Raw genomic sequence first — 27,316 nt, forward strand, 5'->3', positions numbered from 1 at the left:
AGGCGAGTTATTTTTCAGTAATTCTGTCACTCATCATAAACCAAGATTATACTTCACTGCTACTAAAAATAGTTCATGGTGGATCATCATAAACCAAGATTATACTTCACTGCTACTAAAAATAGTTCATGGTGGATCATCATAAACCAAGATTATACTTCACTGCTACTAAAAATAGTTCATGGTGGATCATCATAAACCAAGATTATACTTCACTGCTACTAAAAATAGTTCATGGTGGATACTAAACTATATGAATTTGAGTGTTGTTGATTTCACATCATGTATTATATGTGGAATAAGGAGAGTTCCTGTCTTCGGGTAACCTGTTGCCTGTGCCAGCAATAACTAATATGAAATCTTTTATAAAGCAAGGTGTGGCACTTAACCTTTAATGTCCAAAGTGCCCCGATTGGGCCATTGATGAGTATGGTCGTCATGGCCAGAGTACCCTGTTTTGGCCAGTTGGGCATTTAAACTCGTGGAAGCACATGCACAGTCCTAACTATTTATTTTTAAATGTAGTAATTACCAGACAGACTTGAGTAAAACCCTAATAGAGGAATTAAAATGATACCTAGGTGAACAGCAAAAAAGAGTATACATATGAGTTATGCCCAAACTCATCCATGAGCCAGTACTTTTATTGCAGATTCTGAAGATTAATGTGTTAAAAATATATAGTAAAATTCAATATACATACCTTTTTTGTTATCTGCTTGATGTATATATAGGTTGAAATGACACTACAGTATTTGATTTCACTATGAACACACATAAAACAGATCACACTCTGTATCTCAGCCATGATGCAACTGTCTGTTCACGACCACAGAAAGGGCAATAATCTCTTGCAGCTATAATGGAAGGTCTTGGCAATGAAAAAGGGACCGTCAAATTGTTCCCTCTAGCTTTTTCTTGAATAGCCATGCTTTCATTCTTCCGTCCTTTAGTCAGAAGATTAAAAAATCTGAACAGTGTAACAAAGATGCAAGGTTTTCCAGCAGAGAACCAAATGATTTTATTGCTTCCATCTGTTTTATGACACCAGGGACTGCTAAAATTTGTCAAGTGTTACAAACAGAAATTTATAATGCAGAACAACTCTGTGAAGAACTGGGAAACCATTTTTGCAGTACGCATCAAAATTAAAAGAAAACAACTGAAAATAGAGTATAACTCATTGTATATAAATTTTCAAATCTTCCGTTATAATATGAGACACTATGTTCTTTGTTGATACAAACAAAGTTAATTTCATCCATTTATCGTAAAAATTGTGTTAGATACAGCATTTTTAAACACAATGCTTAAAACTGTTTAAGCGCCATAACAGGAACAGATATTTAAACACAGAGTAGCAATGGGCATTTAAATAAACTTCAGCCAGCTTAACCTTACCACCATTTCAAAAGTCCAGCATTTAAAGGTTAAGTTCCTGGACTGGTGTCACAGCATTCACATTAGGTGGTGAAACGAACTACTGCAAACTAAGCGTAGTTACCAAGAGCTGGCAAAGTGCAGCATGTCCATTCACTCACAGTTCTTGAGTAGCAGTTCAGTGAGTTGTTTTTTTCACTGCTGTCACTTTTTTAGCCATGGAACAAGCGAATACCAAATTTTGTTTTGAACTGGGTAAAACTGCAACAGAAACTTATGAAATGTTGCAAACTGTCTATTGTGATGAAGCCTTAAGTTGTAGCTATATATTTGAACAACTTAAATGATTTAAAGACAGGTGTGAAGATTTCAGGATGATCCAAGAAGCCGATGTCCTTCAACCCCTCAAAATGCAGATGCAATCACAAATGTTTATAAAATGGTGACAAGAGATCATTGATTGACTCTCAGAATGATGGCAAATAAATTAAACATCAATAAGGAGACGATTAGTCAAGTCTTCCATGAATATATGGAAGAGGAAGGTCTGTGCAAAGTTTGCCCCCCCACACACACACACGGACAAGCAAAAGCAATGGAGACTCATATCACACCAAGACTTCATCAAGACAATCCCAATTTTCTTAATTGCATTTTTCTCTTTCCTAAGGTCAGAATTTCCTTCAAAGGAAAGGTTTCAGAATGCTGAAAGACATTACAAAAATGTGACAGCTGAACTGAACACTGTTCCTTTAGGGAGACTTTTGCTGTTTCCAGGATATTTTTTAAAATGATTCAACACATGTATTCAGATAGGTGGAGATTACTTTTAATAGAAATAAAACAATTTTTTTTTACTTCTATTTCCTTTTTCACACCAGTCAGGGGACTTTATTGCCAGACCTTGTATGTTCAATAGTGTAAAATGTAAGAGGTTATTGTCAGGAACTTTCAGGTAGCTGATATCTATATTAGTAAAAACTATGCACAGAATATATAACTGCATCATGTGAATTACACTTTCCACAAATCAATGCATTTAATTTTTTTGTCAGCTGGTGCAAGACAATTTTGCTGTGTCACAAACAAGTAACATCAAAAGTACTTTCTAATCTCTTCTTATCAATAGCTACCAAGTATCATCATTAAGATATGGGGTTAACCTTGCCAGAGACCTTCATGATAAGAATTTTTTATAACAGCTCAGTAGTACATTATTTCATTCTTCATAACTTCATTAACACCAAACAGATTTAATAACTGGAATGATAAATTAGTCCTTTCACCTAATCGGAATAACATACGCATTAAGTAGATTATGATTAACTCCGTGGTTTTAGTCCGCAAGCAAACTATACCGACCGCTCAGAATGCTCTAATTCCAGTTACCTGACAGGTTCATATAATCACTGCAATTTAGTCACTTTTCTCAAATTATATAATATGTAGTACTCACCGGTGGTTTACTCCTATTTTAATTTGGAATAATCTAGCTTCCCTTAAGCTTCAATCCTCACATTAGTTCTGACATTTTTTGTAATCCTTCTGTCTTTTATTCTAAGCTCATTTATTTTCCTCATTTTTCAGACTCTTAAGAGCACCCCGATTATAAAAAGAGAATTTTAAGAAGAAAGTTTTTACTGTTTATATTTAGAAATGCAATTCATCAGTATGTACCTTCATCCTATAAAATGCACACAACTTTCCACAGCATTTTTTAGCAAATGTCTTTAAACTCTGGAAATTATGGTACTCATAAGTCTTTTTCTTAATTTGTCATTCACAAAATAATAGTGTCAGCAACTGTTAAAGGATCAGATGTTGTCTGTCTAAAATATCTGAGGGAATATCATGCCTCAAATACCCACCCTCACATAAGAAAGTCCTGTGTGTTCAATGTAATCTCCAGTACAGTCATTTTGGTTCCCACTGTCTGTTGTAAATAGAACTTAGTAGCTTTGTAATGGTGATGTAATGATCTTAAATCACTATATGATGATGATGCACTCTTAAGATTTTTTGACACAGTATAATTATACTCAAGTGCCTGTTTTTTCTGCTACAACATGGTTACTTTGGTTGTGTGTTACCCCACACGAAGACCATGCACCAGTATATATGAAAATGATGTATTGATAACAATTACATGTTTGACTATGGCTAAATTTGCTAACTGGTTCATTATTACATCAGCATTATGTACACACTTCCAATATAATGAAAATATTCTCTCTCCTGATTTTTCTTTGAAATCTAACAAAATATCTGTATGGTAATTAAGGGACTGAACCCCCACTGTGTTCTTCATTGCACAATGCCTTTCAGATCACTGCTCTATATTTTCAATTTGGGCATCAGTTTCTGGTGGTAAAAGTAAAATGTCTGTAATATAAAAATTAATCATTGTGTTTATAAAGGAAGTCAAACAAGGAATGAAGAAATTCTTGTCAATTTCAAAATGTTACCTCAACACTCCCACTTTAGAAACTTACCTCATACACAGCTCAGTTGTAATTCTGATATTTCTTTGATCACTATGCCAGAAAGTGAATAAAACAACTATAATTACATAAGGGAAATTTGTGGACATGGCCTCTTAGTACTGAAATGAAAGCCTCTGATACACTGACAAAAATCATTGTATTTTGTCTCAGGTTACCATTTCTTGTTTTCTGCTCATATCTCTCAACTGCACTCAAAAGTTATTGACTGTATAAGATCAAAGTAACCCTTGCTTCTTTTAGTACTGGATAATACCATTACAAATGTTTCATGAAACAATGACACTGCTCTGAGAGGTCTTTGGATGCTACAGTACTACATGATCATTATCTTAAGAATCATTTTGCTTCCCTAAAACAAAACTGTAACCCATATTAATTCTTCACACCTGGGCAATTCAACTGTACAGAATATTTAAAATATCCACAAGATTACTTCAGATATATTTAACTATATAGAAAACTGTCATGACATAGTTCATGCACAACATAAAAATAATCTGTCATGCTATGATGATGACAAAATGTTTCAGCATGTGGCCAATGTTTACTGCAATGATGATAAAAATAATAAATCAAAGAAACTTTAGGTGAGATAGGGGTAAAAATTTAAGGAACAGTATGGTCTGCAATAAATATTCACTTAACAGTAAAGATGATATAAGATGTCCAAAAATTAATCTGGAGTAATATAATATGAAAATTTATTCATGCATGAAGTAAAACCTGCCTTCTAATATCTATTAATTTTATTGTGGATATCTTACAATTTTCATCGCTTCCCTCAGCATTACTGAATAATCAGGCACAATAAAGGGTAAAATCACAGCTAGTTTTGCCAGGCTGGATCACAGTGTTCAAATATACATGTAATGCAGGTTCCAACATCAGAATTCAACAGTTCAAATTCACTCACTGAAGCACAATCCACATCGCAATCATTCAAAGAGCAATGCCATTATTCCAAATTGTGACCAGATGGATAGACATGTGGCACAAGCAAAGTTAGAGATACCAATCACATTTTTAAATACTGCTTCTTGTTGTGTTCATTTTTGTGTAACTTGTACTCTGCAGTTCAGCAAGACTGTAATACAGTCCTGGTTGGGTTCAAAAGTCTTATTCAGATTCTTACTACTACTAGAATATTTAAATAAATCTATTTCTTCAGGATAGCATAATTATATTTTGCTAATGGAATGCACACTAATGGTAAATTTCAATGACACACAAGTAGCAACCAAGTATAATGATAAAATTGGTATCTCCATAAACAATTGAGGTCTCATGTGCAAAATGTAGTGGGGTCAAGTGCCTGGGGCCCCACCTTTGTGTATTATTGAATTTTGTTTATAGTGTTAATATACATAATTAGGAGAAGGTGAAAGCCCGCTTATTTTCATTATGTGCTCACAGTTTAAATTAAAATATAATTTAATATTTGCACATTGTAGCATTTTTAATGTTTTCAGTAGGAAAATTTCAATATTAACAAATAAAAAAAAACATTTATATATGACAATTCTAGTGTACATCTCTCAATACAGTCAGTCAGAATTTAAGAAAGACTTGTGGTTGAAAACAACTGCAAATAAACCAACCAATACTTTAATTTTCGATATGTGAGTAGGGATGCTGCAAAAATGACATGGGAAAAGGATGTGGTTCTGAGATCATGCTATACTCATTTCTGTCAGGGCTTCTAAACTATTTTTTTTGGATCCGGTCCCTAAATGAAACATTCTTAAACAATACTCACTTGTATCTCAAAATGATGGGAGTCAAATTTATCAGGAAAAAAATCCAGTTTGCACATAAATAGGAACTTACAAAATATACTTACAGGACAATGGTGATAAAGAGTGTTTTTAAGATTTTTCCACTTAGTACATAATGATATATGAGAACTCTTGGAAATGGAAGTTCTGTGATAAAAATGAAAAAAAAAAAAATGCATCATATTTACATTTTTATACAACTTCCTTGAACCTCCAGCCAAGTAAAAATAGAAATCATACCAAGCTTTCTACAACTTCAGTCAAATTTCACCGCTTATGGACTGTGGTCAAGACACAGGATGCATACATATCACTATTTGTAAGAAAATATAAAGTGTGACATTGTTGAATGATGGTAACAGTTAAGGAGAAGTAACCACTGGTTCAGGAACTACTGACATTCCATAACAATACAATTTTGGTTAGCCTTACATCAAACCTGAAACAACAATCCATGTTTTAATTTATCCTGGAGAACTCAGACCATCTCATATCATCTAAGAATGCAGGTCATAGTGTTCAAGTACAGTACTGGATAAACCAACTAGTGTAACTTGATTTGTTACATGTATTCTGTTCTGTGCTTCATCATGCTCTACTTCACTGGCTATATATATTCTTACAGATGTCAACATAACGGCCCAAAATTTACACTAGTAAGATAATGCTGATTCAAATATATTCACTTTTATCTCCACTTCACTTCCTGTTTCAAATCGATGCAACTGATGAAAATATGGAAACATGGTCAAACCCCCTGTTTTCATAGCAATCTTATAGTTATGACACTGTACTCTTCTAGGTGGTTACCAGTGTTTCAGTGGTACATAACTGTTTCTCCATCCTGAAGATGGTAGCATATGTTCCTCTGAAATGTTGGTAATTTCAAGGTGTCATAATCCATAAGACCACAATGTAAAATATTCATGGCTATGCAAATATTATGTCTCTTAATATGTGCTCATTTGTTATCTACTATGCATGCAAGTTCTATTAAGTTTCAGATGCTGTTTTATAAGGTTTCAGGTCTTGAATTGTTAACATGGCACATTCAGTTTCTATTCATGAAAAATTAATTTAAATAACAAAAAATACATATTTTTGAAGTAATAATTTTCATAAACTTTTACAATGCGATACTACTAGTTTACTTAAATAGTATTTTGAATTATGAAGTATAGGTTACTAATCACAGCAGGAAACATAAAATCTTAAATAATTATACTTTTCCTGTAATTTAGTTGTATGTGCATCTGACAATATATGTACTGACTGTACAGACTGCTGCTACAAAACACATTTGAGATTGGTTAAAACTAATACAATTATATTAGAACAATGCTACAAGAATTAACATGTTTGCAAGTCTGTCTACAGACAGTGTTCACCTCTAGTAACATAACGTAACAAGTACAATTTGTGAACTGTCTATTAAATTCAGGGTACATATTTTTTGCGATTCCTGTCAAAGAACCAGTCATTCCACTTTTTGTCAATGTATGTATGTAACCAAGGCAGGTATCTCAAAGAAAACTATAACAGGAAATTTGAATATATGTAAATGTATATAAATGACAGTGAACTATATGAAAGCACGAATTTGAAAACTTTTTTGAAAATGACACTATAAGAGATGGCTGCAGCTGGCTGAAGACTTAATACTTGATATTCATAATATATTTCTTTGTGAATAAGCAACATGAGATTCTTACTCACCCCAAAACTTATAATCATTATCTGAAAGTATTCTTTTTTCAAACATTACTACAAAACTCACTCCTTACAATTCAGTTGTCAACTAAAAGATACAGCACATTTTTATCATCACCACAGGCAATACTGTGGAAAATAAATGTATACTTAAGCTCCTGTATCACCTAATTATTATACAATTTACAATATGTTCTGCACGTCAAAAGATTTTGTTTTCCTACATAAAAGTGATTTATATTTTCTGGATTTACATGTTACATCATCTCTCCATTCCTGTTCAGCTGAAGTACTACAGAAGTTAAGCTACAAAGAAATTATGGGAAAACAGAATTAAACTCAGTATGCAACACAGAAAACAATTCATCTAATACCAGACTTTTAGTGTGGTTCAAATAAGTGGCTTATAAACATTTAACAAAACTTCAATTTAACTCCATAAAAACAATTTCCAATTTATTCTTGCAAACAGCTGGTACACTATTACCGGAAAACTCAGCTAATTCAAATATTCTGAAAATTCTCTGTTGTGGAAATTACCTCAGACTTATTCCTGAGCTGGAATTGTGAGCAGTTTAAGGCTTGATACTGTACTTACACTCCAAAGCAAATCTTCAGTATGTCCACATACCATGTTTCATAGTACTTCAATTATAAGACAATCTATCATAAGCTTTAAAAAGCATGGATTTTTCTTTCAGGTTAGTTGCAGGAGGAATATATTCTTCACATAAAATAAAACTGCTTCTTTATAGCCCACATGGGTTTGCATGAAATATGATACTACTATATATATATATTACAGTTAACTCTATCACAGTATCTCAGTTTCTTATGGAATCATTTTACTTTGTAACTAAAACAAGGAAGGGATGATCTCATTGTATTTTTCTTTACAGCAAAAAACTGTAGCTACATTATACTCAGAACTGTAACACTAATATATAAACATTTCTCAAAATGAAGTAGCAATAACAACAAATCTGTGATCCCTTGTCTAGAGAAATATTATACAAATATTCTGTATAAAACATAATACATGAAAAGAAAGTTAAATAAAACTAATATTTTAAACTCACTGGGTTCACTGATCACTATATGAGCTTCACTTAATTAAAACTTTCCAGAATTTTATTGTATTCTCTTCATCTTAAGACATGTTTCATGCCATCCCATCCGAGCATAAACAGCACCTGTTTTGTAATATACAAACATGAATATTAGTGAAACATACTATAATAAAATGAAATAGTTATATGATCTGGAACTTCTGTTGACTGAAATATCCATTTCTAAAATTATAAATTCTCAATGCAAAACATGGTCTCGAGCAAAGACAGCTCGGTGAACAGTGACTGAACTCACCACAAATCCTGGCTTAAACAGACTTCTGAAACTTACACAAAGGTGATGTTTATTGTTTCATGTCATATATATAGAAGATATTTCATCTTCCAAGTGCACCAATTTTCAACTTGGATCCTTAGCTTCAGAACCCCTGACAATCAAGCACAGCCATGGAGGTGAGGAAGGGATTACTGAAACCATTATTGAGCAAATTGCACATTGCCTCTTCATCAGATTGGTTCGTAACTTGTTTTGACCAATCTTAACCTTCTGCTCCCACCAGGGAAGGGAAGCATGTTTCCATAACAAGTGCTTCATAGTAATATGTACTATATGTAAATGCCATTAGTTTCCAGTACCGTAATACTGGTATAAAAACCTAAAGGAATTGGGACTGAAGTATGCTACAGTAAAATAAACATGGGGAACACAATGTGTAAATGCATCAATCACTCAACTCTGTGGAATACAATCTACAATACTCTTGCCTGTTTCAAACTTCAGGATTAGGTAGGTTGGCACCAAGGAAAAAGTAACAAAAATCCATTCAGTGGAACCCAAATTCAACATTTCTGACAAAACAGAAAAAAATTATAGGTGTCAAATACAGGAACAGCCATTTCTACAGACATTATTCACTAATACCTACTTCACTGCTGGAAGAATATTTGTTAAATGGCTGTCCTTTCACATAGTAATTTCATATGGATTGCTTAACAAATAAAATATTTTAAATTTACTTCTCTGAAAGTTTGATGATCTTAAAAGGCTGGGTCCCAGGTCATTATTACAAAGAAACGTCTGACTAATGTTTAATGTTCTGATGAATGTAGAGACCTATTTTTTTTCATTCTTTTCTGTTCTTTTTTTTTAACAATGTTCTGTATGCATTAGTTATGAAATTCCCTGAACATTCAGCTACTATTTCAAAATACACCACAACTTAGCACCCACTGACCCTACACCACTGCCTCTGCATTCCACAGAGCATAAAGCAGTTTTAGTCAACGTGCAAAATAATAAATGTAACCCATATGTTTTCTTTTATAATTATTATTATTATTCATTATTCTACACAAATAGCTCTGTACAGATCATTATTTATTTTATACCATTTTCATGTACTTTTTACAAAAGTGAAAACTAACATAACAAGTACTTTGCACGTGAACGAATGGCAGCAGAATGCTCGGTGCAGAACACAGAGGCCAGGTGAGTGGAGAAGCAAGGTGGGCACACCAATCAAATATCTGTCCTGTTGTCTTCTCCTTCATCCTAGCCAATATTTGTACTGGTATTTTTACACCTTGAAAATGTGATACTGTTTTAATCCTTTAAGTTGCATCACCACTAGATCTTAGGAAAATAAATCACAAACTACAACAGTTGTCGCACTGACTTCTTAGTAAGAATCTTCTTTACAGAAGGTTGTGCAAGCCCTCTACTCTGAGAACTGTGACGAGCGATGGGGAAACGATGGATGTCTCTAAAGGACTGCACCACTGACTACTGATTCTTTCTAAGAAACATCATTATTCTTTGCTTTGTACACTAGTAACTCACTGCCTTGCTGACTCACTTGGTATCCCCTCTCACACCACCACAAAAGCAACTTGAGAGATCATCCTAGCACCATCAGGAAACCGTGTTCCAGCTGGATACTCACTAAAGTCAATGAACAAAAAACTTCTTAAAATGATAACCTGTACCAAAAGCAATGTATTTTTCTCTCTTCCCCCTGGAAATTTATGGTGGGATATATAAATCCTGTCAAGCCAGAAGTGAGAGGACAAAAAAAAAAAGATCTATACAATATCACTTGTGGACATCTCCGTCAAGGGGGAAAAACGGAAAATCCCACTCTGGCAGATGTTTATTATCAGTTCAGTTCAGGTCTCGATCTTCTAAGTACTTGTATTCGAACGTAAAACCTTCCTTTTTCCTTTGGCCCCACTTTTCATAGTCAAAGTAAATGTATGTGCCCTGGAAAAGAAAAGAAAATTGAAGTATGTTACCTTGTTAACCTATAATGCTGCATATTGTAACTGTATGAATACTACACAGTTCCTGTCACATACAGAATAACAATAACTAAAGAACAGGTCATGAAACTTTTTTAAAGGCATATGGTATCAGTGTTCCAGTCTTTCTTCTCTCATGAAGTTACCAATCACATGGCAAAATAATTTATTAGCAAATAAGAGGGCAATAAATTAATGCTACTCTGTGTGAAAATAGAGCATAAAAATGGGAGAATCAATGTGTTACCAATTTACACAGGTTAACTTTATGGTATATTCTGCAACAAAAGATGAAGCATATTTAAAAGTCTCATTGATTTTCTCGTTTCTTTCAATTTCTTTGAATTATTTTTCTTTTTTGCAAGTGAGAAACCATACTATCACTGCACAATACATCTATCAAAACACATGTGGGAACATCCCACATACTATCACACCATTTCTACAGCGCTCACTTTTCACCATCACGCGCGCTAACCAATCAACGCTCACGTTTATACTGCACTCACTTTCTAGTCCACATTCAATCATTACACGCGCTAGCAAATCAGCGCTCTGCAAATTTCGCTCCTCCGCCAAGCATTGTATAAAAGGCGGAGCACAACGCTCGCAAATAGTCAGTTCCACATTAGTCAGTCAGTGACCACATCAGCAAGCCAGCTATCGCACTTCGCACCGAGCAATCGGTCTTCAGAGGCATCGGAACTTCACTGCGCCAGGCACGGCTGCCTCGGCTCTCCAGCAGTCATGCCCGACTCACTGGGCAACTGGCTGCCTCGACTCGCTGGTGGTCATGCCCGACTCACTGGCCAACTGGCGCAGCTGCCGCCACTCCAGTGACCGCGCTCCGCAAGCAGACATCTTCCAGCAACAGCCGCACTGCGATCAAGCAACCTCCAGCAATGGCCGCACTGCGGCCAGTCAACTGACTCAGCCGCCTCAACACACCACAACCAACATCTCTTTCTACCGGCGTACGTAGCGCTACTTCACCGGCCAAACATCCCAGCAGCCAACGGTCCTTTTCAGGACCTACAAACTTTCCGAAGAAGTGGGTTGTCATTGGAGTAACAACAAATCCCCACACACATATTACTTACCTCAAAGGAATTTAAGAACTGGCCAATAGTGTTCCATGCTCATATTTTTAAAGACGCCCCAATATTTAATTTAATCAAAATCCATAAGATGTAACATATTTTAAATTCAAACTGTTCATCTTACTTGTACTGGAGTCAGTGAAAAAGTAAGGAGCAACTGCTCTTTTCTTGGAATATTTCTAACAGACATACAGGGTGTCCCAGGAGGAATGTGCCAAACTTCGGGAGGGTGTTCCTTATGTTAAAGTATGCCGATATAACCCAAAACACCTATGTCCAAAGTTGAACGGTTACGGAGATAATGGCCAGAGAAGTGTCAAACTTTGACCGGGGTTACACACTTGTTGATTACAAAATAGATATTAAAACTGGCAGGAATATGTGGATTCTGTAACGTTAATAATGTACGTAACATCAAACTAACTTGTGAGTGACATGAAGCCATAAAATTGAAGTACAAAAAACTCGCATGCCATCTCAAAGTTGTCGTTAAGAGTTCCAAGCACTGTACATGACACATGAATGGTAAGCGATGACGTAACGTGCTGACTGCGCGTTCTGATAAAGCCAACTCCATAAGCACGGATAGGATGAATCACGGCAGTCAAGGACAAACAGAGATAATTCCTCTCAGCTGATAGGTATAATCCGTGGACCCGCTAGAAGACCACACTTTTCTCGGGCCATTATCTCCGTAACCGTTCAACTTTGGACATAGGTGTTTTGGGTTATATCGGCATACTTTAACATAAGGAACACCCTCCCGAAGTTTGGCACATTCCTCCTGGGACACCCTGTATATTGTATTCTCCATAGTGAAAGGCACGTGCTACATATTTGAAAATGCTGCCTAAAGTCAGAATTATAAATCTGGAGGTGGAACAGAAGACATAATTTTGTATTTTTAATAGAATAAATTCAAGGTAGATGATTTTGTACACTAGAGCATTTGAATTACAAGTGATGATTACAGTGAAGAACACAGAAACAGCATTTCCAAATATAAGCAATAAAGGTACATTATATTTTCCAAATTTTACAGACTGGAAAATATACTATCTATTTTAATGACTCTGTAACAATGCCATGCCTTACTGAACCATGTGCACAAGTGTTTACTTTGAACAAAATAAACAATTTCAGATAGCTTTCAAATGAAATAAAAGATTCGCATTACATAATACTGCATATGAAGAAATTCTCGGGAAACAATTAGATTATATTAATAAGTGTGGTACTTCATTACGTACCTGTTCAAACTCCTCGTTGATGATCTTGGGTTCCTCATGGCGCTGGAACCACATCATAAACTTAGTGTGGAACCTCCAGCTCTGCTTTTTAAGGGCCTTGGCTGCCAGGTACTGTGCCTTGGTCCCCTCCATATAGTAAAAGATGAAGAAGAGAGTCTCCGTCGACAATCGCTGGAAAAACTCCACTGTATCCGAATGTGGCAGTGGAACCTATTGTATATCATTCCTGTTAGCTTGTCCACTAAATGAATGCGCAATATTCTTAATCCTGATGTCAATATGATCAACATAATGGCATTTAACAGCAGCAGCAGCAGCAGCAAACAACAACAAACACTGACAATTTCATATTACTTTAGTTTTCCCACACAAATATTCATACTAACTCCATGGAGCCCAGTCCTGCTTTAGAAGCCAGCAGTTACTCATCTGCTCAAGGATATCCCAAAATTTTATGGAACCCAGAAGTTCATTACAGCGTTAACAAGAGCCTGCCACTGGTCCCTATCCTCACTCAGATATTATCCTCCCACCTATGTCTAGGCCATCCTAGTGGTCTCTTTCCTCCTGGTATTTCCACCAAAACCTGCATGTGTGCCATTTTATGCCCATACAAATTGCATGCCCTGCCCATCGCATTCTTCTTAACATGATCATTCTACTTATATGTGGCAAGGAATACAAGTTATGAAGCTCCTCCTCATTCAGTTTTCTTCAGTAATCTATAGGTCTATACATTGGTAGAATATATAGAATTATATGGCAAGCATTAGTGGGTAGATCATTTCAATGCTTGAATCTGTAATTCTACATGCCAGTGTTTTTCAACTTTTTCTCATACAGGGATTAGTATATCAAGTTTCCCAAAGACAGGTCCCTCTTCTGCCTCACATTATATACTACAAATCCAATTACAGTAGAATCCTAATTTAAGATTTCTTGAGCTAAGAGATTTTGTGTTAATTTTCTGTGGTTCCAATCAAAGTTCCATGTAAATAATGTATAATTTTCCCAAATTCTAGTGTTTTACCAATGTTTAGTGCATGAGAATTCAGTCCCTACATAAAACATGTGCATTGATTTAGTACAATTACCCGAATAGAAGACAGGTTTCCCCTATTTCTGGATTTAAAAATTGAGATTTGTCTTCAGTCTGTGCAAGAAATATACTAATTGTGTTTAAACGCTTCATGGGTTTATTAGTCTAAGATTTCTAAGATGTAGTAAATACTAACACACTATATCATAGAAAGAGAGAGACAGAAATATATCTCAAGATTACGAACCACAAGCTACAATGAGATGCCCTAAGAATCATTGAAACTATGAATCAGAAGTATAATTCTCCACAAAGATATAGTAAAAGTCACGAAGTTGGGAATGATTAAGATACAAAATGTAGGAAAGAAAATGCTGATATTAAATTATTAGAGGGTGATTTTTTTAAAAATGAGAACCCAATTTTAAAATGTTAATAACTTTATGACTTTTTTCTCTCCAAAGATGCATGGTTCCACTTATAGGTTATCTGAACCCTCATAATACTCGCATATAATACATGGGAAATCCCAAACAGCCCATGAAAGTTCCCGTCACCCTGTCAAGATTGGAACGTGGTACACAGTGTCTCACCACAAGATTGCTGGGCCCATTCTTTTTTTTTAAAAAAAAAAAACCAAAAACACACTGACATAGTCTATGAAGTCAATGCGTACTTTAGTGACGAGGAAATTTCCAGAGGACGAGCCTAACAAGACAGTGCAACATGTAATACAGCAGGGGTACCTGTGCACAAGCTGTCACTATTGTTCAGAGATTGAAAGATTTAAAAAAGGACTATGGCCCCCACACTTGCTCGATCTGTCACCACCAGTTTTTCTTCCATGGGACTACATGAAGATAATGCCTTTCACAATAACCCATGCAATTTGGATGAACTGAAAAACAATATATCCAACATCAACGCAGACATTTTGCAAATGCAGCAGTGTCTACAAAGATGCTTCTTCATGCTCAGTTATGCATGCATCATGCTGGTACACACTTTCAAAACATTCTGTAACAGGACTTGTTGTAGTAAATATCTTACTCTAAATAACGTTCTCATTATTATTATTTTTTTTAATGCTAGTGGGGTGGGACGGGTGGGACTAAGTCCCTTGTACTGCAGCCACTTCTGCCCTATTGTACCAGCCCCAGATGATAGGTGAGGGTGATTGTGTAGCAATTGGTGGAATGAAGATTGGCAGAGGAAACCGAAGTCCTTGGAGAAAACCTGCCCCAACGCCACTTTGTCCACCACAAATCCCACTTGACCAGACCTGGGTCGCCACGGTGGGAAGCCAGCAACTAACCGCTTTAGCTATGGTACGGCCAAAGGTTCTCGTTAAATCAATCACTATATTGTGCATACGAATTTCAACGAAATGGCCCTAGCCTTCTAATATGACATCAACATTCATAACATTGGACTGGCACTTAAAAAAGCCACTCTGTGATGTGTTAAGCCTAAATATTTATGAAGAACTTCAATCTGTACCATGTTTACAACAACAGAAGAACTGTTCGAGTAGGTGTTTTCTATGTGGTGAGTACTGAGGCCAAACTCTGGGGACTGAACCTAATAGTCAGTTCTGAGTCAGAAGCGAGTGTTACATTAGGATAGCAAGAGCCTGCCACTGGTGGCCAGATGCAGCTAGAAGTCAATGGCCAGGAGCTGCGACCATGAGGAGCTGTAAGACAGTCGACAGCCAGTAAAGATGTGAACATGGAAGCAGAAGAATCTACAGTGTTGGGAGCTGTTACCAGGCAATGCCTAGTGTAGCCAGAGAAGACTTAGTGCATGCTGTAGTGAGTTGTAAAGTGTGTAAATTAGTGAAATGGTTGTAATTAATTGTTGCTGCATGTTATAAGAGTCCAATAAATCCAATTAACAATCCAAACCCAAGGTCTATTCTCTAAGTATGTTGACAATATATTACACATGATTTTCACCATAGTGAAAGGAAAAGAAATACACTCACTAATTTCATACTACTATGCATATAGAAAAATCAAACTGTGAATGTTTTGACTGGATACACTTTGTAAGTGACTATAAGTCTAAAATCTTCTCCTTATACATGTCACAAAAAAAATTAAGGGACACACTCGTTACGTAAGCAATACATGAGCCTGAAATTCCAAGCATTTTAGCAGGCTAAATTCATGTGCAGGTGATGTATAAAATGAATAACAAATGACCTCCTTTTATAATCAATTCCATACTCCATAGAGTACACTGCATCTTGCAAAGCAGACAATTGTCTGACTGTCAAAATATTCTCTATGAAACATCAAGGTTCCCACTACAGTTTCCACAGCAGCCTGCCACTAGACTCTATCCTGAGCCATATGAATCCAAGCAACACATTTATATACCATTTCTTAAAGATCCAGTTTAATGTTATCTTATCCTCTAAATGGTCTCTTCCTTTCAAGATTTCTGAATAACACTTTGTATGAACTTCTCATCTCCCCCATGTGCATTACATGCATCACCCATCACGCCCATGATTTGAACACTGTCATTAGGTATAGAGTACAGACCTGAAGATCTTCATTATGTTACTTTCTCAATCCCCTGGTTACCTAGTCTCTTAAAACCAAAAGTTCCCCTCAGTATAAAAAGAATTCTGCTTCAGTGGCAATCCTTATAATGATGGAAGTAGAAAACGGCAGTGAGATTACCACTGCACACCAGTTGCAAGTATAGTAAGTGCAGAGGTTTTTGACAGTGTGATATTGTTTACTTCCATCCAGCAGATCTCACTAAGTATCAGATACATATTCTTGATTGGAATAGCTCTGTAAGTAGTTCTCAAAGCTTCAGCATATATACATAAAACAGGAAGGATACAAAAGTTCTTATACCCTCTATCTTCCGTAAGAACTCTCCCACAAATACTACAAGATTGTGTATGTCAGGCTACAATGGAGCACCATTCATTTCATATACAGCAACTGACATCTCAGTGAAGATAAAAACATTCATGTTAATGTGCATAAGCATCTCTTGTGTGAGGAGAGTCACACATGAAAAACGTTTTCTTTGTGTATTTGCTGCAAGTTTCATCATTCTTACTGCTATCTAATGCAGCAGTCTAGCACTTCATAATGAAATCATTAAGGTGTAAGGTAAAACAGAGGGGACAAAATTTATAGCACAGTTGCCTCACATTCTATAGCCCACTCTTCTGTCAATAGTGTGACGTATTTGCGCTATGCAGGACACCCCCCTTCCAGCAGTGATGTAGTAGCATCCAAGCAACTGCTGCTACTATGGTAACAGGCCAGCCAACACTCCGTCCCCTTCCCCCGCAGTGACATAACAGCACTTCCCACTGTGACGTAACAAGGGGACACTGCTGGTAACACGAGGCAACAGGGAACAGTATAAAAAGCCAGCTGAGCAGTATGTGAGGAGAGTGTGTGATCAGGAGTGCCACAGTGTGGATCTTGAAGTCGCCGAGTCAGTTGCAGTCTAGCATTTGCCAGAGTGAATGGAAACAGGAGAAGTATTTGTGATACAGCCGATGGCAGTAATTGTGTGAGCGAGTGGAATAAATTCATTATATTCAACATGGCATAAAGTTATTTGTCACGTGACATACAACCAACATGTGACAAACTGGTGTCAGGATTGTTTACGAACTAGAACACGCCACAAGTTACAATGAATTATACTGCCTGCCGAGAAATAACGGAGGCGAATCTAGAAGAAGGGACAATGGCCTGCCAAGAAATGGAGGCACGTCCAGAAGAAGAGCCAACCTTAGTGGACATGAAACCTGAGGCGGCAGAAGAACGAGAGGTACCCGTAGAAGATGCCGAAGTAATGCCGGTCGGAGAACCGAAGAAGAAAAGGCGTAGGGAAAGAAACCAGTGAAAAATGAATGAACGGACCCAGTGTCAGGATGGGTGCCAAGGAAGACTGGTTGTCGCCCGCAGAGGGACGAGCCACCATGCAAAAGTGGCACGGAAAACACAAAGAGACCGGAAGGTGTCCCACCATGCAACAGTAGCACAACGCAGGAGAGATGCCTTCAAGAAGGAAATTACCCAGGGAACCTTCAGATCCCAGAGAAAGGATTGGCCATCGACAATTGTCTACACCGTCTCTGCATGCAGCCTGATGACGAGTCACAACCATTGCGGGTTAAACGTAGCAATGAAAAGAAACCAGCAGTGGGCACTGTTACGCCACGATCTTGCACCAGCAAGTGGCAGGAAGACCAGGAGGAATGACTACGTCAGAGAGTGCAGGCCACACTGTTACATCAACAAAGGAAACTTCTCAAGAAAGACATGATCAAAGACTGGACACTATTGAGAGGTCAACCCCCTCCGAAATGGAAAAGAAAACAACGGACAGAGGAGGAGCGAGTAATGTAGAAGTACCGGCTTCCCCAGCAAGAGTGAATGTGTGATGGATGAAAGTGAGGAGTAAATGTGATACAACGGATCGACGAACGCTGGACAATGGAATTCTTCAGGATGAACAATCTTAAGAAGGGAGCGGATGTAACGGCCAGAGAATAGTCACTGCAAGAGGAGTAGCCGAACCAAAAGAAGATGCAGAAAGCACAGTCTTGAAAGAAAAGGAACAGGGGTGCACTGTTAGGCTGTTCGGGATGAACAACCTTTAGAAGGGAGCAGTGTGACGTATTTGTGCTATGCAGGACACCCCCCTTTCCAGCGGTGACGTAACAGCACCAGAGCAACTGCCACTGCTACAGTAACAGGCCAGTCAACACTCCGTCCACTTCCCCCGTGGTGACATAACAAGAGGATACCGCTGGTAACAAGAAGCAACAGGGAACGGTGTAAAAAGCCGGCTGAGAAGCATGTGAGGAGAGTGTGTGATCAGGAGTGACACAGTGTGGATCGTGGAGTAACCAGTCAGCTGCAGTCTAGCATTCGCTGGAGTGAATGGAAACGGGAGAAGTATTTGTGATAGTCCCGATGGCAGTAATTGTGAAATTGTAAATTGTGTAATTGTGAGAGCGAGTGGAATAAATTCGCTATATTCAATACAGTGTAAAGTTATTTGTTGCGTGACATACAACCAACATGTGACAATAGCTTGATAGTAGAGAGGAGCAATATCTGAAAGTTTTAAACAATCATCATCTATAGGTATACCAGCTTCGAAGTTATTTTTCATATTTCTTTGAGCCATTGACCACATTCTTTTCTGATGAACTGCAGTTATTTTTCCTATGCTGTATGATAACATTTAACTTCTTTTCTCTTCTGCTGCCTTCTTTATCTGAATTATTTATTCACACTTTTTTCATCTATTACTATATTACTACTACTAATGCTAATCCTGTTGCTACTGCTACCACCACCACTACTACTACCACCACTGCTGCTGGCACTGCCACCGCCGCCTACGCCGCCATCACCACCACCTCCACTACTGATATTACTAACATGGGGTCATTCCTTTAGATCAACTCATAACTTCACGAATACTGCCAAATAAATAATAATTTCATGAGGTCTGCATGCACTGGACTGTAACTGGTGTAACACTATTAATGCACAGTAGAACATAACTTAACATGAAATAACACAATAATTTCAGCATTCTAAACAGGAGAAAATTCTCCGAAAATCAAACAAAACCTAACCAACCAAACAAACAGTGCAAATTATGATTTATTTTCAATTTTCAGACTTCTTTGCTTTTCGCAAACACTAAGGATGTAAGTGTGGCTTCTGATCACCTGATGATAATAAAGTGGCGTAGGGACGGGATTGCGTGGAAGGTAAGTCCGCAATCTTTCAGAGTCAGATGGGTGTGGCATGTGGTAATAAGCCGCCTCCATCATCTGGAACTGACACTGGTGTTCCTTCTGGAGTGGTACTGGACCTAATGGTGCAACACCCAGTAATGGAGGGATGTGTGCTTCTGATGTCACACACTGCTGATGCTGTTGCAATTTGCTGTCGAACAATCCTCGGGGTGGTTCTGATGGAGGTAACTCCAAACCAGCACGATCAATAACTTGTTGTGCTATGACTTTCAGAGACGACATACCCTCAGGAACCTGTAATAGGAACACCTGGGTTAATACATTATCGCTTACAGTTAACTTTTACTGGCCCTGTGTTGCAATAATGCAACAATGAAATCCATATGTTCCAGGTAGCCAAACACTGAATTATAAATACTACTGTCAGCCCCACAGTACCAGGAAATTAAAAATCCTCTTCACCTGAACAACAAACTGTATAAATCACACACAAATAATGAAAAATATACAGATATTCAACATCTACCATTAGGCTCAGAATTTTGTCCACTGACCTTAGAAGTGATGGGTCCATTTAAGGTAGGTAAAATGGAACCCTGATGTGTGGGCTGCTGGGCAGGTGATGGCGTTGTTGTGCCCGCTGTGGGGAGAGGTGATGGTGCACTGCTTACAGATGAAGGTGGCGATGATGAGTTGTTATGCTGAAGATGGTCCATTGAGTTGACCAGACTCTGTTGCTGCTTGACAGATTGTTGAGATAATGCAGAGACCAGCTGGCTGCCTGCTGTAATGTTTCCACCCTGTGACGCTGACATCTGAATCATACAATGTGCCATTACTTTTATGGTAAGATAAGACAAGGGCTGGTCAAATGTAATTCTAGCAGCAACTAATAGAGTTCTTTGTGGAAGGAATCATTGGCTGTTGCTTCATTGGGATGCCTGTCCTAATGCCCATGGGGTATTGTTTATAGCATCTTCTTTACCAGAATATTCCCTAAATGGGATCCATGTTAGCATGCTTTGCATATACAAATTAGTATCACAGTTCTCCTTTGCTGTTACCACTGTCTGGGATTCGACATGAACTCGATACTGCCAATAATTACAAAACTGTATCACTATGATGACAGTAAATATTCAAGTCTCACTGTTAGATTAGTTCAAAAGGAATGTGTATATCGTTACATATTGTGATGTATTTGCGCTATGCAGGACACCCCCTTTCAGCGGTGACATAACAGCATCGGAGCAACTGCCGCTGCTAAGGTAATAGGCCAGTCAACACTCTGTCCCCCACCCCCGCGGTGACATAACAGCACTTCCCACTTTGATGTACCAAGGGGACACCACTGGTAACATGATGCAACATGGAACAGTATAAAAAGCCGGCTGAGCAATATGTGAGAGAGTGTGTGATCATGAGTGACACAGTGTGGATCGTGAAGTCGCGGAGTCAGTTGCAGTCTAGCATTTGCCGGAGTGAATGGAAACAGGAGAAGTATCTGTGATACTGCAGATGACAGTAATTGGGTAATTGTGAATTGTATAAGTGTACGAGTGATTGTGCAATAAATATGCTAGATCCAAGACGGCGTGAAGTTATCTGTCGCGTTATACACCCAACACGTGACAATCTGGTGTCAGAATTGGTTACGAACTTACACACGTGAAAAAGACATGGAGTCACAGCAGATGTTGGAGCTTCTGCTGAAGGAGATAAAGCCATGCAGAAAAAGAGGGAGACAAAGAAGAAATGGAGGCCAACAGAAAGACTGCCAAAGAGGAAATACTGAAAAAGATGGATGAATACCAGGCTAAGACATACACCATTTTGCTGGCCATGCAAATGATGGAAACCAGCCACAGGGAGATAGTGGCGGAAACCAAACCCAAAATGGATGTAAAGACGATGGCCTGGCAAGAGATGGAGGAACATCTAGAAGAAGAAGAGCAGACCTGAGTGGACAGGAAACCCGAGGCGGCAGAATGACGAGAAGTCCCTATAGAAGACACCACAGTGATGCCGGTCAAATAACCAAAGAAGAAACGGAGTAGGGACCGAAAACTGGCTGCGGAGCATCGCCGCCAGGAACTGAAGGATAAGACATGGGAAAAGTGTGGATCCCGGAAGAGACTGGCCATCGCCCGCAGAGGGACGAGCCACCATGCAAAAGTGACATGGCAGAAGGAAAACTTCGTTGGGGGAAACTGCACCATGGCCGTGATTGAGCAAGCAACCCAGAGAGCAGGGCTGCTCAGGAAAAATTTACGGACACACCATGAAGGAAAACGAGGAACAAAGGACCGAGGCAGCAAGCAGCTGCTGTACATGAGAGAGAAGAGGGAAACCGTGAACTACATCGAAGGGTGTGGATCAGAATAGTGATCACACCTGGAAAGTGGAGAAATGAGCAAGAAGACTGTCAATGAGATTTTCAGAGGAAAGATCACGAAACAAGTAGTCGGTACTTCCAACAGGTTATAAAAAAAAAAAATTTACCTTCTAGAGGGGTAGACTCCCTCCAAAACGGAAAAAGAGACTGCAAGCAGATGAGGAACTGGTAATGTAGAAACACCGGCCTCCCCAGAGTGAATGAGGAGGGAATAAGTGATGAATGAATGTGATACAATGGATCGACAAATGCTGAACCATGGAACTGCTCGGGATGAACAATCTTAAGAAGGGAGCAGATGTGACGGCCGGAGGATAGTCACTGCAAGAGTAGCAGCCAAAACAAAAGGAGACACAGCAATGGGAAGAAAAAGGAACAGGGGTGCACCGTTAGGCTGTTCGAGATGAACAACCTTTAGAAGGGAGCAGTGTGACATAGTTGCGCTATGCAGGACACCTCCCCTCCAGCGGTAACGTAACAGCATCAGACCAACTGCCACTGCTACAGTAACAGGCCAGTCAACGCTTCATCCCCCTTCCCCCGCAGTGACGTAACAGCACTTCCCACTGCGACATAACAAGGGGACACCACTGGTAACATGAGGCAACAGGGAACAGTATAAAAAGCCGGCTGAGGAGTATGTGAGAGAGTGTGTGATCATGAGTGACACAGTGTGGATCGTGAAGTCGCGGAGTCAGTTGCAGTCTAGCATTCGCCGGAGTGAATGGAAACAGGAGAAGTATTTGTGATACTGCAGATGGCAGTAATTGGGTAATTGTGAATTGTATAAGTGTACGAGCGAATGTGTAATAAATTTGCTAGATCCAAGATGGCTAAATACTCTCAGTTAAGGGACAAGGCTAACAGCAGGAGAGAAAGACAGTCTTGGAAAAGATTAACTATGAGAGATATCCCGAAAGTAAAGATATAAGTCCAGTAAAAATGCAAGGAATTTTTTTTTAAAGAAATGGCAGTGCTGCCATATGAGATAGGATCTGTATGACAAGGCTGAGTTCACCGGCCAGTCACAACGATGTTGTGCTCACAGTTTGTGTTTAAAATGGCTGAGTTGATCCAAAATCCCACCAAAATGTGAGGTTTGTGCAGTAATTCAATTTCTTCATGCAGAAGGAGAAACTGCTGCTGAAATTCATCACCAACTTGTTTCTGTTTAAGGTGAAGATGTTATGAACAGGCAAAATGTGGCAAAATGGTGTCATCAATTTGAAGAAGGAAGAAGTGATGTTCATGATGAAATGAGGTGTGCAAGGCCATCCGTTGTCACTGATGAAAACATTCATGCTGACAGACATTTAACCATCGATGAACTTCATCAAAAATGTCTAGAAGTGTCAAGAACTGTTCTCCATGTCTAAGAGAGCAGGTCGGAGATATCTATGACATGGGAATAAAAAACTCATTCGCAGGCTAAGTGTATTGCAATCCATGGTGACTACCTTGAAAAGTAAATAAAGGTGTGTTGTAAAAGTACTACAAGTTACTCCCTCCAAAAAATGCTTTATAAATATTTCCTGTACTTTGTATCTTTACTTTCTGGATATATTTCATAACATGGACAGGTTTTGTAGTAGTACTCACATCTCTAGATGTAGGTTGCTGGTGGTGTGTTGTGGACTGTGTCTGTCCTTGTGTTATTCCTGATGAAGGCTGATGATGGTGATGGATTGATGTCGTCCCTCCCACTGATACAGATGCTGATGAAGACTGCTGATGGTGTGAAGATCCAGATGTAGGGGCAGGGGCTGCTGAACCCGTAGATGTTATATGTGGTGGAGATGTTGTAAGTTGTAATAATGATGGCAGTTGTTGCTGTTGCTGTTGCTGTTGCTGCTGCGATGGCGCTGTATTAGATGGCAGACTTCCATTCTCTGAACTGTGTGCTGCAAAAATACAAATTCACACCATGTGAATTTATTACAAATCAACAGCAAGCATAAATTTCAAAGTTCAACTTTCTGAACTTTTGTTTGACATTTTATCTCATTTCTTCAAATTCTTTTTACATATGGTACAATGAAGACAGCCCTGTGGAAAAACCTTTCAGTGATATAATATTACTTATACCTGATCTTCAGTAAATTTTATACAGTAAGAACAGACATTAAAAATTAAAATTAACCGTATTAATAAAACCATTTTGGTAGGGACAATCATGTCTGCCACTTTACTTGGGGGTACCTAAACAAACCCAAATGTCCATCTCATTTAAATGTTACTGAATTGGGAAGTGTTCTGAATAACAGTTGCAGAATTTAATATGATGAATGAAATCACATATCTTTATTTATTGACTGTGAATAGTGATTTTACACCTTCCACTGCTACAGGGTGGCGGCAATGTTTCAATTTAAGTGTGATATTTTATTGTCAGTGTATAGGAGATTTTAAATATCCTACATCTAAATGTCTAGATGCCAAAATTTAACTGAGGGATGGGAACTGTATCAGTGCTGAAAAGCCAGATGGACTGTGTAATGTTCACTCAAACACATCTGATGTGCAGTCAATAAAGTTAATAAGATGAATCAAATGAGTGAAATATTTTCCATGTATCTTACTACACATCATCTGACACTGGCATGGGACTGTTTTCTTATTTCGAAAGCCCTATCCCACTGTCTCAGAAAAGTGAAATATCAATGCAGGAGTTGTTAAATGTTGACTTGAGAAACAATACAGGGTATCCCAGGAGGAATGTGCCAAACTTCGGGAGGGTGTTCCTTATGTTAAAGTATGCCGATATAACCCAAAATACCTATGTCCAAAGTTGAACGGTTACAGAGATAATGGCCCGAGAAAAGTGTGGTCTTCTGGCGGGTCCACGCACTATACCTGTCAGCTGAGATGTCTTATCTCTGTTTGTCCTTCAGTGTGGTGATTCACACTAGCCGTAAGCTCCCTTCAGTATATGCTGCGGCTGGGTTGTGAATGGTTGGTAGGTTAATTGTGAGGAGTTGCTGAAATGCCTCGTGTTTTCACACGTGGAATATTGTCCATGATATATATACAGTGTCCGTCTTGCAGTGCATCCACTTTTACCTGTCACTTCACAACATGTTTCGGCACCATAGTGCCATCATCAGGTGCTCCATTTACATTAATCAATTGCATTGCACGCCATTATGTCAATGTAAAATTATTTAAAAAGTATTTTAAAATATTTGTCAGTTATAATAACTTTTTTTTACTATAATCTTGTTAAGATATTCATCTTATCTGTCCCAATTCAAAACCCGTGCATGGTTCCTCCACTATGGCAGTCGTTCCTCTTATATGCCGTGTGTATCGTGTCTCGTGATGCGTGTTCCCTTTTTGGCTGCGGGTGTTGTAACTGCAGGTGTGGCCTCTCGCATCGACGTATCACGTATGCAGGTGTGGCGAACTTTATATGATGAAGAGTTGTATCCTTACCATGATCAAAGGGTACAACATCTGGAACCAGGCGACCATGCACAGTATATGGATTTGTGCCACTGGATAAAAGCTCATCCCAAACTGTTAAGCGTCATTTTATTCAGTGATGATGTGTCTTTTACCCTGGACAGTGTAAATAATTTACAAAATGTGCATAAGTGGTCCCATAATAATCCACATGAGATAATGGAAACGAAATTCCAAAAGAGATTTTCCGTGAATGTATGTTTAATACAGTTATGTGGTCAGCTTATAGCGCAGTCAGCCATGTTACATCAGCTCTTGCCAGTCATGTGTCATGTATAGTGCTTGGAAAGCTAAGGACAATTATGACATGGGGAGCGAGTATTTTGTACTTCAATTTTATGGCTTCATGTCACTCACAAGTTAGTTTGATGTTACGTACATTATTAACATTACAGAAACCACATATTCCTGCCAGTTTTAATATGTATTTTGTAATCAACAAGTGTGTAACACCGGTCAAAGTTTCACACTTCTCTGGCCATTATCTCCATAACCGTTCATCTTTGGACATGGGTGTTTTGGGTTATATCGGCATACTTTAACATAAGGAACACCCTCCTAAAGTTTGGCACATTCCTCCTGGGACACCCTGTATATAAGCCTTCCTTTCCAGTATAACTATTCTTGTTCATGGAAGCTGTTTCAGTAGCTTAGATGAAGAAACAAGAAAAGCATACACAATTCTGGCTGGGACTCCCCATGGACAACTCAACTGTCACAAGGCTAACATTACAGTGAATCCTTGGAAATATAGTAAGAATGTGAATTGGATGGCTCAAAACAGTGCCTAAAGGTGGGCACCTCCTCCCTTTTGATTTGTCCCCTTCCTTCCTTTCTCCAGTATGGCATCTTTTATATCATGCAATTTCCATCTCGACCTTAGTTGTCTCCCAGATAATTTTCATTAACATAATGTTTGAAATCTTCTCTGAGATTACATTTCCATTTTTAGAATATTCCCATACACTCCCATTCTGTTAAGCAACAATTTATCTGTAACAGTCTTCAACTTAAAATTCTCTCTACTTTTTCCATCTCGTTTCCCTTCCTCTGGCTTTTCTTTCTACATACCTTAAAAATCTCAATTCTGCTGACATTAGTCTACTAGTATCTGACATGTTCCTGTTGCTCTTATTACGAGGACTATTTGGAAAGTAACCTCCAGTGAGCTGTTAACAAAACAAGTAAGGAGAAAAAACTTATTATATACAAAAAATACATACATACTTAATCTACTGCTCAATGTAGTCACCAGCAGAACTGAGGCACTTATATCAGTTTTTGTATACCCGTGTCAAAGAAGTCTACACCTGTGAGCTCAGCCATGTTTTGACAATGATATCAACTCCTCATTATTGTTCAAGTGCTATGATCCCAACCAGTTCTTCAGGTAGGTAAACAGGCGGTACTCACTCGAAGCAAAGAACAGGGGTGCACAGAGGGTGGTAGAACAACTCCCAGTTGAAACACTCCAGCAGTACTCAATTGCGAGCAGCTGTATGTGGATGTACATTGTCATGTAGGAGCACTCCAACCCTTTTGTACACAGTTGTTATTTTAGCATTTAGC

At 38.3% G+C, this 27,316-nt stretch overlaps 1 protein-coding gene across 1 annotated transcript in view; it reads right to left on the bottom strand.

Moving 5' to 3' along the window:
* Window positions 1–4,001: 4,001 nt before the first annotated feature.
* LOC111869449 (CCR4-NOT transcription complex subunit 3) overlaps window positions 4,002–27,316 on the bottom strand; it is a 46,131-nt gene continuing 22,816 nt past the window's right edge. The window contains exons 9-13 of the mRNA XM_023860991.2: window positions 23,885–24,186; window positions 20,445–20,705; window positions 19,861–20,184; window positions 13,088–13,297; window positions 4,002–10,699 (exon numbers count right to left, since the gene is read on the bottom strand). Of these exons, the coding sequence (XP_023716759.1) occupies window positions 10,601–10,699; window positions 13,088–13,297; window positions 19,861–20,184; window positions 20,445–20,705; window positions 23,885–24,186 (1,196 nt within the window). The 3' untranslated portion in view covers window positions 4,002–10,600. The remainder of the gene's footprint in view (window positions 10,700–13,087; window positions 13,298–19,860; window positions 20,185–20,444; window positions 20,706–23,884; window positions 24,187–27,316) is intronic.

The sequence above is a fragment of the Cryptotermes secundus genome, unplaced genomic scaffold (genome assembly GCF_002891405.2).
Source record: "Cryptotermes secundus unplaced genomic scaffold, Csec_1.0 scaffold1411, whole genome shotgun sequence".
NCBI lineage: Eukaryota > Metazoa > Arthropoda > Insecta > Blattodea > Kalotermitidae > Cryptotermes > Cryptotermes secundus.